Here is a 19,667-nt window from a genome sequence, read left to right as displayed (position 1 = left end):
ATGTTAATACAGCATTTGATCAGATAAACCATACATTGATTTATAGAAGTGTAATGTATATACATGTATTTCAAAATAAAAATCCTCAAAATTAATTACATGAATCTTGAACTTGGGTTGGCTATAGAAATCAATTAACGTGGTTCCATTGGCTCCTAATTAATTTTCTCGCCATCTACTAGTATCTTATGCGAACTATTTGCACTTATTGACCTTATTCAATGAATTTAAGAATAGCAAGAGATCTTATCCCGTACAAACTCTTGTAGAAAGATTGGTAGTCTCCGTTATTTTTTGTAATGCTTAGTTGTAATAATCAAGCACCTGGTACAGAAGACCTTAGTTGGGGGTTGTATCATGCAATATGCAGCGCTATACAATGAAGAAAATACCGTAATGCAAATGAGTTGGAAGTATTTTTTCCGGGTTGGCTGACATAGATAATAGTTATATAAGAGTATTTTCTGGGATCGTTAGACAGTGTACAGCATGTTATAGTAGCCTTTTCGTTCACGGTCGTCAATTGCTTTTAGTTCTTTGTAGAACGATTTCATAGACTTAGATTTTTACATGCTTGGTCAATGTAATCGCATTGTTGACTAAACTTGTAACGGTCACCTTTTCACATATTTTGCTACCCGGTAATGGCTTTGTATGCAACCATTCATCGCCGTTCATTTCCATGTGTACTTTTCTTTATTGTATTTTTAGTGTTTACTTTCTCAGGTCAAATATTTGGTTTTAATAAATAAACGCAACATTTAACGGCGGCTTTGATATGGAGCAAATGAATCATTTCGTACAGAAATTTTTCCATGTTGACTAAATTACTGGGTGTTGGAAATGTAAAATGTAAGTACATGTTTGTTAATTACACAACTTGTTTGTAAGATCTTTTTTAAATTTAGTCAAAAGTGTCAAAATTTTAGTCTTGTAAACACCGATGTAAATCGACGAATTGGCGCTAAATTCCACGAGACGCTTTTTCGTTGCCTTGGTTATGATCACATGATCTAAACGAAGTCTGCACCATCAATATGCTGATCTATGGATGTCGTATCAAAATCAAGGTCTCGGTTGAGGTGATTGGTTTGTCAAATAAGATTTCTGCTGTGAGTTTCAGAGGACGTGGTTTATGTAAGCTTAGTATTATAATCTGTACGTATACAGAACATCAGATATCGGGGAAATTGAAGTATCAGCCTCAAGTAAACTGTAGAATAAATTATTGATCGGTTGGCGACGATGGTCAATGCTTGTGTTTATAACGTGTGTATTATTCATAACAGAATGACATTTGGTATATATATCTTCATGTATATTATCTCGAGTTGATTAAATTGTTGTGGAAAATATCAGTGTTTTGGCAAATTTAGAAAAAAAAATATGGTAAGTATAAAGTCAAGGAAAAGTCAATCTGATAGGCCTAATGAATGAATCTCTTTGAAGTGTGTTTGGAACCTGCTTTACTGAATGTTTAACAAGTATAATGTAAAAGTAGAGAAGGTAAACATTTCATCAAATAAAAAAGTTAGCATATTATAAAATGTTCTATATTTTCTTGGAAGGATGTGAATATTTTTCATGCTTGAGAAAGAAATAGACTTTTACCATGACTAAAGACCTTGATGTAGACTCCATAATAGAGCAACTGCTTACAGCCAAAGATTCATCTTCAAAGCAGGTTTGTTGAACAATTTGTTATACTGTTAATTGGATTGTAAAGCCATAGCTATAAATAATGTGTTCCAAGTTATTATTTTCCACAAATATGTTGCCTAAAATTTTGATATTCATAAATTTTATACTAAAGGTTAACACTCTATGGGTATAAAGACAAAGAAAATGCAATAAAAATATGCAGTTGTTTATTAGATTTAGCTAGTTGGGCCACAGTCAGTAAGCATATAATTATATAATTCAATGGGTTTCTGATGCTCTCTGACTTATAGGCAGAGGTACTGTGAAAGTGAAGATTAGATTTATGTAAATTATTCCAAATGAGTATGTTCAGTTCAAAAATAACATTTACTGGCCAATACTTTTTTCTCTAGGTTCAATTACCCGAAACACAAATAAGGCAGTTATGTCAGCTCTCCCGAGAAATATTTTTGGAGCAACCCATGCTAATCGAGATCACAGCCCCTGTGACTATATGTGGAGATATTCATGGACAGTATGAAGACTTAATGAGACATTTTGATAACTGTGGATTTCCTCCAGAGTCAAACTACCTGTTTTTGGGTGACTACGTAGATCGGTAAGTCATTTATCATTTGTAGTGCTAGCGATACAACAACTAAGGAATTGTCCAGGAACTCTCAATTTGTGTGCATTTTAAAACGGCACACATGTATGCTTTAACATTATTCCTAAATCATTGATTTTCAATAAACATTTTAAGATTAAATGTGTCTGAATAATACATCAGTTACCAGAAAAGCAGTGAAATGTTAAAGCAATCTAATGAAAACAAAATTTACTTAATTTGAAATCAATACACAGATAAGCAAATCAATGTCATTTTAAAAGCATCCAATAAAATATATATAAATTCGCATTATGATATGGAATATTTCTGTCCTTGATCAACATACCAATTTGAAATACCTCTTGTTAAAGATATTATAGGGGCAACGGTCCTTATATAATCAATATTAATGTGCAGTTGTAAATCTAGGAGGAAATAAAAATGTAACATGTGTATTACAAAAAAATAATGCAATAGTTATTTGTTTCACAAACAAACAGAGAGATGTCTTTAAAATTGAAAAAAAATGTATACATTATATATATATATATATTAATGGTACTTTAAATTACAAATCTGTCAGAGTCATTTCTAAATTTATAGCCCTGATATGTTGACTGCATGGGTCTCTGAGATGCTTTTCTTGTATAAACACTCTCATGCATTGAATATATGTCTAAGATGGTGAAAATATTCCACTTGAATTACTAAACCTGTACATGTTCAATGTAGTTAACATATATTCAACTTAAAGCAACTTAACAACTGAGTGGCAGTGGATGCTGGAAAAACTTTGAAGTAACTGCTGCATGGTTATAAAAGTCATATTTATTTGAAGCATCTCAAATACATATTAACGCAAAATTTATATACCGGTAATGATAAACTTTACTGTGATATGAAGTTGGTTGAGTATGTGTTTAATCTTCAAAGAAGTTTGGGCTTCACCAGATTTAATAATGTGGCCAACCAGTTTAATATTCCTGTGAAGTTTTAAACTTTCCATCTATAATAAAAAATTTTATTGAATTTGATTGACCCAATATCATCATGAAATGTATATGTCCTATGATATATATAACCATCTGAAATCTCCTACTGTAAACCAACTATTATTCTCGACAACTTTATTTCACGATTTACCTGAGATTTACTGGTTCACGACGACTAATTTTTGCAACCAAGCCTTATCCACATCTGTTTTTTTTATTACAACTATAATGGCAAATACTGGTCCACCGTGAGAAATATTTGCAATAATGAGGCTCTTGCGAACCTCCCAAAATTTTCTCACAAGTGAATATAAAAGTTGGTTTTCAGTATTTTTATTAATAATATAATAAATATTCCAAGGAAAATTTTCTGCTAAATATCGACTTTCATTTCAGAGGAAAAAGGTCCCTAGAAACCATATGTCTGATGCTGGCTTACAAAATCAAGTTTCCAAACAATTTCTTTTTGTTAAGAGGAAATCATGAGTGTGCCTCCATTAACAGGTACAAAATATTAAATGATGATGATGATAATAAACATGGCATTCAGTGGCTGATTTATATAGATCTGAAATTTTGGTAATAAAGCATCATTATTTCTAAATAAAAATTAAATTTGAAGGATTTTCCCTCTTTAGTTTCCAAGATGTGAAGGTGAAAAGAATTTTTTCTTCTTTTTAGAGGGTTTTAAGAATCAAGTCTGTTTTAAAACAAGAGGCCAATTGGCCTTAACGGTCACCTGAGTAGCATATATCCAATACACAAACTTGTCATGGAGTCTCATATATGCATCTAATTAATTAGGTTTCATACTGTAGTAGAAAAATTATAAATTTGTAATGACAACCACATTTAATTCAAAAAGAACTGTGAAACCTATAATTTTGGTGAAAAACTAAAAGATCTGGTCTACAAAATAATGAATTTAGTTTTCCTTTCAGGTGTGTGGGAGTAAAGAAGATAATTTTTTAACGTTATATGCATTAGCATCTATACATCCGTTTTGGCCCTGCCCTAGAGTCAAAACCCATACCCCAGGGGACATGAAAATTAAAATTTCAGTAGAGGACTGGTAAACATAATTGTTAGTCGGTTTTTTTATACAGATGTGTGAGAATAGAGAAGAAGATTTTTAAACATTATATGCATTAACACTTAATTGCCATATTGCCCCCCCCCCCCCCCCTCATGTCCTGTAACCCTGACCCAGGGGCCACGAATTTCACAATTTAGGTAAAGGAGATTGTGGATATCATAACCATGTATTCAGTTTTTTGCCCACATTTGTGGGAGTAGAGAAGAAGATTTTTTAAGATTTAAATCATTTTTACTATATGGCCATATTGGCCCCACCCTAGAGCATGAACACCTAACAAAGGGGTCATGAATTTCACAATTTTAGTAGAGAGCCTCATGGACATCATAATCATGCATTTAGTTTTTAACAAATATATATGGGAGTAGAGAAGAAGATTTTCTAAGATTTAATACATTTTTACTATTTGGCCATATCGGCCCCACCCTAGAGCATGAACCCCTAACCGAGGGGTCATGAATTTCACAATTAAAGTAGAGGGCTTCATGGACATCATAACCATGCATTTAGTTTTTAACAAATATATATGGGAGTAGAGAAGAAGATTTTCTAAGATTTAATACATTTTTACTATTTGGCCATATTGGCCCCACCCTAGAGCCTGAACCCCTGACCCAGGGGTCATGAATTTCACAATTTAGGTAGAGGGCTTCATGGACATCATTATCATGCATTTAGTATTTAACAAATATATATGAGAGTAGAGAAGAAGATTTTTTAAGATTTAATACATTTTTACTATTTGGCCATATTGGCCCCACCCTAGAGCCTGAACCCCTGACCCAGGGGTCATGAATTTCACAATTTAGGTAGAGGGCTTCATGGACATCATAACCATGCATTTAGTTTTTAACAAATATATATGAGAGTAGAGAAGAAGATTTTCTAAGATTTAATACATTTTTACTATTTGGCCATATCGGCCCCACCCTAGAGCATGAACCCCTAACCGAGGGGTCATGAATTTCACAATTAAAGTAGAGGGCTTCATGGACATCATAACCATGCATTTAGTTTTTAACAAATATATATGGGAGTAGAGAAGAAGATTTTCTAAGATTTAATACATTTTTACTATTTGGCCATATTGGCCCCACCCTAGAGCCTGAACCCCTGACCCAGGGGTCATGAATTTCACAATTTAGGTAGAGGGCTTCATGGACATCATTATCATGCATTTAGTATTTAACAAATATATATGAGAGTAGAGAAGAAGATTTTTTAAGATTTAATACATTTTTACTATTTGGCCATATTGGCCCCACCCTAGAGCCTGAACCCCTGACCCAGGGGTCATGAATTTCACAATTTAGGTAGAGGGCTTCATGGACATCATAACCATGCATTTAGTTTTTAACAAATATATATGGGAGTAGAGAAGAAGATTTTCTAAGATTTAATACATTTTTACTATATGGCCATATTGGCCCCACCCTAGAGCCAGAACCCCTGACCCAGGGGCCATAAATTTCACAATTTTGGTAGAGGGCCTCATGGACATCATAACCATGCATTCAGTTTTTTCCTCACTTGTGTGGAAGTAGAGAAGAAGATTTTTGAAAATTTGGCTTTTTTTTGCATATTTGGCCCCGCCCGTGGCACCCCAGGGGTGGTAGAGCCATAAATTTCACAATTTAGATTCTTCTTACCATAGAGAAGCTTCACACCAAAAATGGTAACGATTGGCCTGGTAGTTTTAAAGAAGAAGTTAAAAATGTAAAATTGTTAACGCACGACGCACAACGCACGACGACGGACGAAGACCAATTGCAATAGGTCACCTGAGTGACTCAGGTGACCTAAAAACTGTAAAACGTTTAATATTTGAAGAATTTATGGATTTTACGATGAATGCAAGAGAAGATACAACATAAAGCTCTGGAAAACATTCACTGATTGCTTCAACTGTCTACCAGTGGGTATGTGATATTTCCATCACACTTCTTTGTGCATGTGTAATTACGACCTCAAACAAAAATAGTGCTGTGATCTTGTTAATCAATTAAGCAGACATGGATTCTGCAATTTGCTGCACTTTTTGCTATGGATGGTGTAAATCAAGTTGGCAAAGTGTGTGCATATAGATGCACCAAAATTGGTTACACCAAAGAAATTTTGATAAAGCAATATTGTACATTATCATGAGATACATATTCACCATTCTAATTCTTTCAGCTGCACTTGTTGAAGATACCATATTTTGTATGCATGGTGGATTATCACCTGATTTAACAGACTTAAAACAGGTAAACAATGTCCCTCACTTTTGTGTTAAGCTTTGAAGATCATCTTCTTATGAATTTTCTAAAAATTAAAATCATTTCTCACAATGATCACCTCCTCCAAACTAGGTTGGACTCTTGGGATGTAGCAATATGCTTGAGAGTGGTTGAGTTGCTGTAAAACAAAACTAAATTAATTATACTCAGGATTGAGGTTGCATGATGTTTGCAAAGTGAATTGAGATTTTATATTTAAGAAAAAAAGTATTCTTGTTTTCTGTTTTGATATGTCAATCATATTAATTTTAAATGCAATGTTTTTATGATAAATATATTCACCTTCTTTGTGGTTATTTTCCAATGATTCATTTTTTTAGCTCACCTGAGCCAAAGGCTCAAGTGAGCTTTTCTGATCACAATTTGTCCGTTGTCTGTCGTCGTTGTCGTTGTCGTTGTCGGCGTTGGCGTTGTAAACTTTTCACATTTTCATCTTCTTCTCAAGAACCACTGGGCAGATTTCAACCAAATTTGGCACAAAGCACCACTAGGTGAGGGGGATTCAAGTTTGTTCAAATGAAGGGCCACGCCCTCTTCAAAGGGGAGATAATTGAGAATTATTGAAAATTTGTTGGTATTTTTCAAAAATCTTCTTCTCAAAAACTATTCGGCCTGAAAAGCTCAAACTTGTGTGGCGGCATCCTCAGGTAGTCTAGATTCAAGTTTGTTCAAATTATGGTCCCCAGGGGTAGGGAGGGGCCACAATGGGGGGATCAAGTTTTACATAGAAATATATAGACAAAATCTTTAAAAATCTTCTTCTAAAAAACTATCAGGCCAGAAAAGCTCAAATTAAAATGGGAGCCTCCTCAGATAGTGTAGATTCAAGTTTGTTCAAATCATGGTCCCCGGGGGTAGGGTGGGGCCTCAATGGGGGGATCAAGTTTTACATAGGAATATATAGAGAAAATCTTTAAAAATCTTCTTCTAAAACATTATTAGGCCAGAGAAGCTCAAATCAAAGTGGAAGCTTCCTCAGGTAGTGTAGATTCAAGTTTGTTCAAATCATGGTCCCCAGGGGTAGGGTGGGGCCACAATGGGGGGATCAAGTTGTACATAGGAATATATAGAGAAAATCTTTAAAAATCTTCTTCTAAAAAATTATTAGGCCAGAAAAGCTCAAATAAAAGTGGAAGCTTCCTCAGGTAGTGTAGATTCAAGTTTGTTCAAATCATGGTCTCCGGGGCTAGGGTGGGGCCACAATTAGGGGATCAAGTTTTACATAGAAATATATAGACAAAATCTTTAAAAATCTTCTTCTAAAAAACTATCAGGCCAGAAAAGCTCAAATTAAAATGGAAGCATCCTCAGGTAGTGTAGATTCAAGTTTGTTCAAATTATGGTCCCCGTGGGTAGGGTGGGGCCACAAGAGGGGGGTCATGTTTTACATAGGAATATATCGAATTTTTTTTTAAAAATCTTCTTCTCAAAAACTATAAGGTCAGAAAAGCTTAAATTTGAGTGGAAGCATCCTCAGATAGTGTAGATTCAAGTTTGTTCAAATCATGGTCCCCAGGGGTAGGGTGGGGCCACAATTAGGGGATCAAGTTTTACATAGAAATATATAGACAAAATCTTTAAAAATCTTCTTCTAAAAAACTATCAGGCCAGAAAAGCTCAAATTAAAATGGAAGCGTCCTCAGGTAGTGTAGATTCAAGTTTGTTCAAATTATGGTCCCCGTGGGTAGGGTGGGGCCACAAGAGGGGGGTCATGTTTTACATAGGAATATATCGAATTTTTTTTTAAAAATCTTCTTCTCAAAAACTATAAGGCCAGAAAAGCTTAAATTTGAGTGGAAGCATCCTCAGATAGTGTAGATTCAAGTTTGTTCAAATCATGGTCCCCAGGGGTAGGGTGGGGCCACAATTAGGGAATAAATTTTTATATAGGAATATATAGAGAAAATCTTTAAAAAAAATTCTTTTCAAAACTTTATGGCCAAGAAAGCTCAAATTGTAACCATCCTCAGATAATGTAGATTCAAGTTTGTTCAAATCATGGTCCCTGGGGGTAGGGCGGGGCCACAATGGGGGATAAATTTTCATATATAGAGAAAATCTTTAAAAATCTTCTTCTCAAAACTATAAGGCCAGGAAAGCCCAAATTTAAGTGGAAGCATCCCAAGATCGTAAAGATTCAAGTTTGCTTAAATAATAGTCATGGGGTATGGTGAGGCCACAATGGGGGATGAATTTTTACATAGGAATATATAGAGAAAATCTTTAATATCTTCTTTTTAAAGACTATTTGGCCAGAAAAGCCTAAACTTGTGTAGAGGCATCCTCGGATAGTGTAAATTCAAGTTTGCAAAATCACAGTCCCTAGTGATAGGGCTGGGCCGTGACGGCAGTTTGAATTTTTACATAGGAATATATAGAGAAAAATCTTTAAAAATATTCTGGGAAAGTTTTCGGTCCAAAACTCAGTACTTAGTGTGAAAGCACAGGTTATGCAGATTTAAGTTTGATGAAACCATGATTCCCTAGAGAAAAGGGGGGCCACGAAATGGAGGGGGGGGGGTAAATTGGAATAGAGAAAAATCTTCTTACAGGTACAACAACAAAAGGGGCTTGGTATTTACCAAAAAAAAGAGGTGGATAAAAATTGACAGATTTTCTATTTTTTTTAGCAAGATCTACTGTACTTAGTTGTCAAGATATTTTGATACTGTAATGCTAATTTGATCAGAATTAAGGCAATTGTTGCTCAGGTGAGCGATGTGGCCCCTGGGCCTCTTGTTTATGATATATGATCTTTTCATAATCTCAAAAAAAAAATAACTTAAAAATTGTGTACCTTATAAAACTTTCGTAATTGCAGAAATAACTTGCACAAATAAAAAATGCCATATACACCCAGTATATATTTACAGCAGTGATGAATTTTCACCACAATTATCAAATAAAATGAAGAATGAAATATGAATTTTGAAAACTATGTTTTTTATGTGTGTGTACTTGCAGAAATTGTATTAAAATGATTAATGTGTACATATTTAAAGTGCCTGACTCTGACACAACTGACCTTTGAATTGTAGAAGTTTATGAGAAGATACTCTATTAGATTTATTTTTTCCAGATATCTGAACTTGAAAGGCCATTGGATGTACCAGACCATGGTCTCATTTGTGATTTACTTTGGTCAGACCCAGATGAGGTATGTACTTGTGAAATATACTGTTAAAATATTTGATATGTTTTTATACTGGATAAGCATTTAAAGGACAGTGTTATTACACAATCATAACCATAATGCCAGATTCCATTGTGAAATATTGTAGGACATCACTGGTTGGGGAGAAAATGACAGAGGTGTGTCTTTTACCTTTGGTGGAGATATCGTTAAGGAGTTTTTGAAGAAGCACAATTTCAGTCTTGTTGTTAGAGCTCACCAGGTACTGGTTGTATATGCATTTTAAGTATGAAGTACCCTTAGTTTACCTATTAAATGAATAAAATTTTATGTATAAATTAAAGAAATTATGTCTGGTCATAATGGTAATTGTTGCTTGTTAACATAATGTTCTTATACTAACTGTAATATGTATGTTCTATGAAAAAAGGTATGACATTGAATCTGTGTATTGATTCATCTTTATATTCAGGAAATGATTTTGAATGTTAGTACAACAAACTTTGAAACTCAATGTGATTGCACATTTAAATACAATCATGTAATATATTTACATTTTAGGTTGTAGAAGATGGGTATCAATTCTTTCAGAAAAGAAGAGTAAGTGTTACAATTTACAGACATTTTCAAATACAAGGATAAAAACAGTCATAAAAAAGTACCAGTAATGTTTTTTAATTTAGTAAAAATTGGATCTGTAGAGTTTGTTTAATGTTTTATCTATGATTATGTGAGAATTACACCTTCCCTACCAAATTTCTATAATTCAAGACTCCAGGGCCAGGGACTTAAAAAACACTGATATTGCTGTGCAAGTGTCCTGATATAGGATTAGCTTTCAAGTTTGACACCCCCCTCTTATGACCACGTCACAAAGATATCATAATTCATGGAACATGGAAGGAATTGCAAAAATTAACTTATGAACTGTTATTAAGGTTGCTCACTACACTGCGAAATATTTTCTCAAATCAGCAGAAAATTTCTTGATTATGATGAATATCACAATGGATAAAAAGTATTTAAGTCTTATAGGCAAAAAAATGTGCAGTTTTGGATGAAAAATTACATTTTCAAAAATTTAATTCAATTATCATGAACAAAAGCTCCAGGCGGATTTGAACTCATGATTTGCGGTTCAGAAGCCCAATAATTTATCCACTTAGCTACAACGATATACAACACAATTGAACAATATAAACAGTTTCACAAAACATTTAAATCGCCATCTTGTGACGTAGTGTCTTAAGAAGTATAAGTGTAGGTGTAGTGAGGTACCTTAGCAGTGTAATTAATGGACTTATTGTATTTTGCAAAATATGTATTAGATTTTCCATGTAAATTAAACATCAACAGGGGTATATATCTTGCATACATGTACATTATTCTGATTTACAATACAGTCATTTATCTTGAACTAGATGGGACTGTTTAAAAACTTCGAGATATCAGAGTATTTGAGATATTGAGGGTGAAATACTTTATAAATATGTGGTTGGGATTTACAATTAACTTCGACATATCCATTGTATTTGAGATATCAGTGTTCGAGATATCGAAGTTCAACTGTAATTGCATGTTTTATTATTTGTTACAGCTGCTGACTTTGTTCAGTGCTCCGAATTATTGTGGTGAATTTGACAATGCTGGAGCTGTAATGAGAGTAACTGATGACCTAACTTGCTCCTTCAAAATACTTGAGGTATAGTAGTCAATTGTTCATCTGTGTTCACTTTATTCAGAAACACCATTTTAAAAACCTACCAGGATAATGAAATTTTTATGCACTAATTATTCCTAATTTATTTTCAAAATGTTTTATTAAAAGTTGACTTTGTTTTAATGTCTTGAATTACTAACTGGAAAATTTTTAGTGTATTAAAATCTGGTGATATTTTCTTTAAAGACATTTGAAATAGCAAAAACAAATGTAAATGAAGCTAAATATTTATTACCATCCCTTCTTGCTGGTCTATTTATAACATGACAAGGTTACAGATATTTTACAGTAGTAAACTTGACAGCTTAGGATGTCCTGAAGGGTTGAGACGAGTCATTAGGAAAGCTCTGAATGACTCGTCCATCAGAACCTATCATGTTCTTAGCTTGGTAACATTTCTTTTTGTTCTTTCATCTAGCCAAAGATTGAGAAGAGTGTGGCAGTAACAAAAGGAAAGAAATAACTAGGATCTTAAAGCCATAATATTGACTGTTAGTGTGCAATCTCACTGATTTATTTGTCTTTGTTGAAAAATCTGTGGTGATGTGAAATGTTATTTATTAATCGCAGTTGTTTTGAAATTAACTGCTTTACATTGAGATTTTATATGTACATGAATATACATGTAAATATTATATACACAAATAAGATTTTTAAACATTAAAACTAGTCTTAATGATGAATGTATTATTTCAACACATTTACTTGTATTATATTTAGGATATAAGGTTATTCTTGTTGTGATATCTACTAAATGCTAATCAAAACATGACTTAAAGATTTTCCAAATGTTTTGCCAAAAGAAAATATTAGTTCAATTTAAGATGCTTTACTCTTTTCAGGGTGTTTTTATTGTTGAAAGTTGTTTCCAATGTGTCTATATGTCATAATTTTAATATTCCAAGGTCTTGCGTTTATTGCTTACTAGTACCGGTACATGTGCTAAATTCAAAGCAACTTAAACATTTAACTTGCATGTATTGTCCAAGTTAAAATAGTTCCAGGTTTTTTTCTGTAATGATATCTAGTGTATTCCAAAGTTTGAATAAAACGTGTTGAATGATTTTGGAATTTTTTAAAATAAAATCTATCTTGAACTTCAAATTGTCACAGTGACCCAACAGTGTCAGGTAATATTAGGATTGAGAAAGTACAATGCAAATTATGGTTCCATTCTGTGGATGTTTTTTGAGATGTCTGATTTTCTTTCAGTTGGGATCAAATGGAGCCCTTGGGTACATGGTATGCAATGACCTTGAACCCATTTGCTAGATCTTGTCAAGATTATAGAACATCTCTGTTTGAAATCCTTGTACAGATTATATGTTATCTCCCTTTTGGCCTGTTGGGCTCCAACTTAATTGATTTAGTGCATATGGGTAGAGGGTGTGCAGTGCTCTAGATCAAAGGTCAAGGTTGAATAATCTCTCTATAGAATTCTTGTACAAAGATGATGTGAGCTAAACTTCATTAAATTCAATGATATACCCTATAAAATTCCACAGAAAAGAAATACAAGACTGTGTAGCTGATACTTATATTAATAGGAAACGACTCCATTTTGTATAAAATTCTAATGTCTGATACTCAAAACCACTTCAAAAACATTTGAAGTGGTTTTCCAAGCTCTGCTGGAAAGGCCCAAGAAGTTGCAAATGCTTTTACCCAAAAGCAGTCTTTCTGGGATGTATGATCCAGACAGGGCTCAGGGGAGAAAATATATTATGGTCTTGACAATGAATTTTTGAAATGGTCTGATACGACCTAGACTTGGAAACTTGGTTCAAGGTCATCGCAAACCCTTTGACTCAATGCACTCCGGGGAGTATGAGCCAGATTGGATTAAGGGGAGAGAATGTATAATCGATATTGTACAATATTTCGCTATGACCTTGACCATAGACCTAAAAACTTGGTTCAAGGTCACTGCACACCCTTTAACAAAAGGCTCTGGGGGGGGGGGGGGGGGTGTGTGTGAAGTATGAGCTAGATTGGGCCAAAGGAAAATATGCTTCGGACAAGTGACATTGGATGTATGGACAGACTGATCACTATAGGCGCATTGTTTTGAGGAAACATAAGAGGCTTTTATACGAGGGTCAATCAAAAAATACGAAGACTTTTGTCATAGCTATGTTACTTAACGTCATATCATTACTAAATTTGGAAGACATAATTTAACAATAATTTCAAACAATTTGCAATAAAAAAAGTTAATATATTCCTTTACTTCTAAGAATTATTAAGAATCTAATCATGCAAAAATGAGGTCACAGCGCACGGTCAATATTTATGTTATGTCAACAATAAACTATATAATGTTGAGAGTAATATCTCAATAAATCAGGCTAAAAACCAAATAATATTGAAACCTCAAATTAAGTATGGTCATGGTATTCTATGTTCCAAATAATGACGGGATGTATTGATTTTTCGAACAGATTTTAGTAACTAAAGACAGATAGTCATCTTTAGAATTGACTAAAAACATCGACGTCGCGGCGCAACGAGAAGTACTAACAAAACAGATTTAACTCGGGAAAAGGACGATACAAGCTGTGAAAATGCTCAATGGTGCAAAAAATAAGTCAACAATTATTTGCAAGCTTGTGTTTAACTGTAATAAATTTTGTAGGGGTGGTTTTTTGAATATCAAACTGTTCGAAAGAGAGTAGAATATCTGTAAATATTTGGTAAAAAAATAAGTAACGTCAACCGGCGTTCAGGGTTATCCTTACTGTAAACTAAGAGATACACGGTTAGAAAATGAAAACTGTGAAGAACTAACTTATGATTCTCGAACAAATGTGTGCAAATAAGATGTTAAGTGGTTTAGAGCCATTTTAAATTGTAAGGAAAAAGGTACAAGAGACTAAGCGTGATATAGAATGGGGTATATCTAAAAACTGTGCGTGTTTAATCTTGACGTCATGTTTTGAACGTTACCGTGCGCCGTGGTGACAAAACATGTTGTTTTTAAAAAGGGGTAACAAAAATACCGTTTCATCAAATGGACTAAAACTTCGCATACCAATAACATAAGTGTTGGTGCACAGATTAATCTGTTAAGTATGACTTTCATGAAAAATATATGATAGACAGCCACATTGTCTTCGTATTTTTTGATTGACCCTCGTACTTGGTTCAAAGGTTGCCCTTGACAGAAAACTGCAACATCCAAGATTCCAAAATTTTTAATAAAGGTCAAGGTAACATTCATTCTGATTGTTTGAGAACATACACCCCCCTTACAAAATACAGAATTGTGTAAATTATGTTACATTTTACCTGAACTATTGGTTTTTTATTTACAGTGGTCTCTCTGTATGACCAAAATTATATCATAAAATTTGATTACCTTTTTTTCATTACTAATGAATAAAGATAACAGGGGAAATAAAGATTCATTTTGAAAAGGGGTACCTTTTTTAAAATTCATTTACAGGGGTCATTCAACTGGCTCATTTTAAACAATTGAGCCTTGTTTAATCAAAATGCATGTACTGGTCAATCTTTTGACCTGCCCAAAAGCTTGTCAAGATCTAGTAATGATTTCATACTGTTTTTTGGTGCTAGAACCAATATTAAAGACTTCAAAATTGATTTGAACATTTCCCCCTTACATTACAGTTATAAAGGAATCAATCTAATTAAAATTAGACTTTCATCTCGTTCTCTGTTATGTATGATTCACGAGTGGTAACCATACATAACAGAGAGCGAGATGAAAGGTCTAATTTTAATTAGATTAATAAAAGGAATTGTGTAGAAAATAAAATAATATCTAGACATTGTATATTAGATAATTGGAAAAGTCATCCTAATACCTATTTTACATCATTATAAAAAGAGGTCAAAAGTTTAATGCTGTTTTGGAAAGATTGTAGGCACTCTAAATATAAGGTACATGTATGTTATTTAATTAGTCAAAATGAACAAAACCCCAAGATTTACTACTTCATGTTTCATTCAAAATGATTTATAGAACATTTAAGCCCCGGTACACCATATCAAACAAAGCTATTGTTATAAAGCATCTATGAAATAATTTTTATCATGAATTTCATAAACCTGTCAGAATCTTTCATTTACTACATGTAGATCTTGACCTAAAGCAAGAAAAACAGAGATTCTTATGGAATTTTATATATTTATTTAAGGAATAAAAAGTAACAAGCTTTAATAATATCCAATAATTAATCATTCACAAATACATGAGTTAATTGCAATCTACATAGTATTCTATATTAGGCTGTGCATTATACATTTACCAACAACTAGTGTAATCAGTTTCTGTAAACTGAAAAAGTTAAATGATACTGCATGTTCAAAGGGATAACTGACTGGTTATGATGGACAACTAGAATATGACAAGTATCTAAATATCAGTCCAAATGTTACAATTGATACACCTTGTATCCAAATTAAATGAATATCTTGTGTTATATGTACAAGTATCAGGCAGGGTACTGTACCGATTTCTCATATTTCTGCCCCCTCATGTTTCAGTAACCATTCCTTGATTTTGTTTTTCTGGCCTCCGCTGTAATTGCCCACTTTCCCTCCACTCTGTATTACTCTGTGACAAGGCATGATTAGAGAGATCTGGTTGTTCCTCATAGCCATTCCAACAGCACGACAAGCCCGAGCATTACCGCACATACTGGCCAGGGAACCATAGGAAATCAACTGACCAAATGTTACTTTATTTTGTAGTGTCTTACAGACTGCCTCTGTAAATGTTCCTGATAACAAAAAGAACAAGAGGCCCATGAGCCACATCGCTCACCTGAGCAACAATAGGCATGAATCGCATGATAGAGCACCTTAATGGAGTCATAATACAAAATATCTGGACAATGTGATATAATACTTGTATATCCTGTATTAAAAAAATCTGGTTCCCCCTGGATATTCCTATGTTTATAATCAAGTCCCTTTTCTAACAGGATGATTTTATAGTCATATCACATTCAGCATTGCAGTTATCCAAAAGACCCTACACAATTGTTTATATACAGGATATAAACCTACATCAAACTCTGAACCCCTTGTGAGGCCCAATAAATGTCCAGGGGCCAAAGTTTAAACAATTTTAAAGAATCGGCCATATGTAAAAATGCTTGCATATTAGTAAAAGCATAAATAATAACATTTCAGTTTTTGTGAATAATTAATATGTTTTCCTTTGTACAACTGGATCCCCAATGTGGCCCCACCCTACTCCTAAATATTTTAATTGAACAAATTTAAATCTCCACTATCTGAAGTTGCTTTTACTGAAGTTTTCTAGGCAAATGTTTTTTTAAGAAAATGATTTAAAGATATTTACTGTATATATTCCTATGAAAAAAAAAATAACACAAGTTTCAGCTTTCCTGGCCTTATGGTTCTTTTTTCTCAAAATTTGTCAATAATTCCTAATTATCTCCCCTTGTAAAAGGGCGTGGTCCTTAATTTTCACAGCTTTGAATCCACTTAGTCTAAGAATGATTTGTGCAAAGTTTGGTTGAAATTGGCATTGTGGTTCCTGAGAAAATGTTGAAAATGTGAAAAGTTTACAGACAGGCAGACGACAGACAAAATGTGATCAGAATAGCTCATTTCAGCTTTCACCTCAAGTGAGCTGAAAATGTTGCTTATCACTGATAATATCTGCGTACCGGTATTACAAGATACAAATCTTACGGTATTTTTGGCAAGGGTAAGAAAACATGGAAAGAGGAAGAAACTTGCATTTTTATCCCAGCCTAGGTCTCTCTTACCAGTATATATTTCAAGACAGATATCATTCATAAGTATTTTGTTGATCCTGATTTTTTTTTACATTTTTCCTTTAACAATTCATTTTCAACAAATTTGTGCCTATATTTGCAGTTAAGACTAATGTCATGGCAAAAAAATGCAATGTACGACCCATATCAAGGCTTTGAACATAGGAATAACTGGACAATGCTATCATTCATCACTGCTTTTCATAACATCAGTTCATTGGGTTACTTTTTTCAGTCACTGCAACCAGTGGTTGCTGAATAAATTCAAACATATTTCTTCAAATTAGGTGATGGCCAATCGATTCACAAGACTTTGGTTTTGGAAGTGTGAAATGTGTGGAATGTGACAGCATTCTTACCTGTCTGATAAACAGAGGAACACACAGGTGGAGTAGAATTCAAGTTTGATTTGTCAGCAGCAAAATAGTGTTGAAGCCACTGCACACAAAGGACAGCAGGCTTGTATGTATAGCCATTGTCTTGATACATCTGAGACTTTACAGTTACCATTGTTCTGGAAAATAACAATCTAACACTTTCGTACTATTTATATACAGGTGCAGTAATGCCTGATCTCTAATATGAATGTCACTACTGATTACCGGGTAGTACTAAATTGCATGTAACTATCAGCTTAATCTTGGCAATTTATGGTAGAGACTAATGCACATGCACAGTCTTGATGAAATTCCAGTTCACCTTCAAGTTGGCTTTAATGAAACTAAGACAACTGTTTATCTTCTATCACACTTTGTTTTGAAGATATCCACATCATGTAAGCGGAACCCTAATTTTTGAGGTACATTGTATTTATTTACTGCATCACAACAAAAAAGAATCAAATGTAGGAAAATCCATGGGGAAGATAGCTGATATATCAAATAAACAAAAGATTTTTAGCATGATATAGATTTCTATAATTAAAATATGACAACATTTACCCTGGTGATGGTATGAAGTCCTTGTCATTGGGTGCCATCTGTTGCAGAGAGTGGAGTCCCCTTGGGCCATATATGGCCAGAAATTAGTCCTGACTTTTACCCCTTTGTATTTGTAACCAGTAACATTGGTTACATCGGTAACAATGTTTGATTATGAATGATTTTCAAACTTTCATGTACTTGTGACAGGTTACAGTGGTTACTGGTAACATTGGTTACAAAACAGAGTTAGGTTTGGGTTAGGGTTAGTTTTGGGTTAGGGGTTAGGGTTAGTTTAGGGTTAGGATTAGGGTTAGTACAGTGGTTACTGGTAACATTGGTTACAAAACAGAGTTAGGTTTGGGTTAGGGTTAGTTTTGGGTTAGGGGTTAGGGTTAGTTTAGGGTTAGGATTAGGGTTAGTTCAGGGTAGGGTTAGGGTTAGGTAACCATTGTAACCAATGTTACCAATGTAACCAATTTAAAAAAGACCCCCTGTAAATCATGAAAATGACTGTCACCACTGTTACCCTATGTCACAAAGAGAATAGAGCTGTTACCATTGTAACCAAATAAAATAAGACCCCCTGCTAAACAGAAAAAAGGCTTGTCACCTCTGTTACCGCTTGTCACCAATAGAATATAGCTGTAACCATTGTAACCACATAAAATAAGACCCCCTGCAAAACAGAAAAAGGCTATTCACCTCTGTTACCTCTTGTCACCAATAGAATATAGCTGTAACCATTGTAACCACATAAAATAAGACCCCCTGCTAAACAGAAAAAGGCTTGTCACCTCTGTTACCTCTTGTCACCAATAGAATATAGCTGTAACCATTGTAACCACATAAAATAAGACCCCCAGCTAAACAGAAAAAGGCTCGTCACCTCTGTTACCTTTTGTCACCAATAGAATATAGCTGTAACCATTGTTACTGGATGAAATTAAACCATCCAGGGGAAAGAAAATAATCAGTTTTGTATTATGTTACTTTTGTCACCAGAAAACAGTGCCTTGTTACTGGTTACAAATGAAATGGGGTAAAAGTCAGGACTAATTTCTGGCCATATCTACCTTGGGCAGCTGATGATTTCCATGTCCCCTATGGGTGTGCTTACAACATACGTGTTTGTTGGACCTGACTGACAGACTAGTTTCCCCTTCATCTGAAAAACACATCTCTATCCTTAGCACAATAAGACTCGGTAATACACTTGTTACTTTTACCAGTATGTGAACAGGTGAAAACAAGGGGTTATATATATATATATTAAATTTTCGTATTTGAACTTCATATTTAATTAATATATCCATAAGTCATTCTTTTTCCAAAGTTCACTTCAACCACTGATATAATATTAAATTCAGGTTTTTTATAGTCATGTCATTACATAAAAGACTGAAGGGCAAAATACCTTTGCAAATAGAAAGTACACTGTATGTTCACCTGAATGAATTTGGCGCGGTTTTTAGTGGTTAAGTCATACGTTGATTATTCGT

General features: G+C 33.9%; 2 protein-coding genes across 8 annotated transcripts; one reads left to right on the top strand and one right to left on the bottom strand.

Annotated features, from left to right (window-relative positions):
• Window positions 1-516: 516 nt before the first annotated feature.
• LOC128164507 (serine/threonine-protein phosphatase alpha-2 isoform-like) lies at window positions 517-12,535 on the top strand. Of its 6 annotated transcripts, none has more exons than XM_052828390.1 (11): window positions 517-852; window positions 1,569-1,684; window positions 2,055-2,260; window positions 3,640-3,747; window positions 6,170-6,258; window positions 6,515-6,585; window positions 9,698-9,775; window positions 9,900-10,013; window positions 10,313-10,351; window positions 11,349-11,453; window positions 11,890-12,535. In XM_052828390.1, exons 2-11 carry the CDS (start codon window positions 1,613-1,615, stop codon window positions 11,932-11,934), a joined length of 927 nt encoding a protein of 308 aa, XP_052684350.1. In that variant the 5' UTR covers window positions 517-852; window positions 1,569-1,612; the 3' UTR covers window positions 11,935-12,535. The 6 variants fall into 6 exon arrangements, with proteins under 6 accessions (XP_052684350.1, XP_052684353.1, XP_052684354.1 ...); XM_052828393.1 differs by lacking the exon at window positions 517-852 and adding an exon at window positions 980-1,082; XM_052828394.1 differs by lacking the exon at window positions 517-852 and adding an exon at window positions 997-1,112.
• Window positions 12,536-15,556: 3,021 nt separating this feature from the next.
• On the bottom strand, window positions 15,557-19,653 carry LOC128165819 (methylated-DNA--protein-cysteine methyltransferase-like). 2 transcript variants are annotated; one of them, XM_052830663.1, is made up of 5 exons: window positions 19,583-19,653; window positions 19,242-19,333; window positions 18,187-18,246; window positions 17,605-17,774; window positions 15,557-16,216 (listed from the first exon to the last, which is right to left on the bottom strand). In XM_052830663.1, exons 2-5 carry the CDS (start codon window positions 19,331-19,333, stop codon window positions 15,954-15,956), a joined length of 585 nt encoding a protein of 194 aa, XP_052686623.1. In that variant the 5' UTR covers window positions 19,583-19,653; the 3' UTR covers window positions 15,557-15,953. The 2 variants fall into 2 exon arrangements, with proteins under 2 accessions (XP_052686623.1, XP_052686624.1); XM_052830664.1 differs by having other exon boundaries at window positions 15,584-16,216; window positions 17,605-17,759.
• Between the last annotated feature and the right edge of the window lie 14 nt (window positions 19,654-19,667).

Source organism: Crassostrea angulata, chromosome 10, assembly GCF_025612915.1.
Source record: "Crassostrea angulata isolate pt1a10 chromosome 10, ASM2561291v2, whole genome shotgun sequence".
NCBI classification, from domain to species: domain Eukaryota; kingdom Metazoa; phylum Mollusca; class Bivalvia; order Ostreida; family Ostreidae; genus Magallana; species Magallana angulata.
Note: the sequence above shows the minus strand (reverse complement) of the source record. Positions and strands in the feature narration are given on the sequence as shown.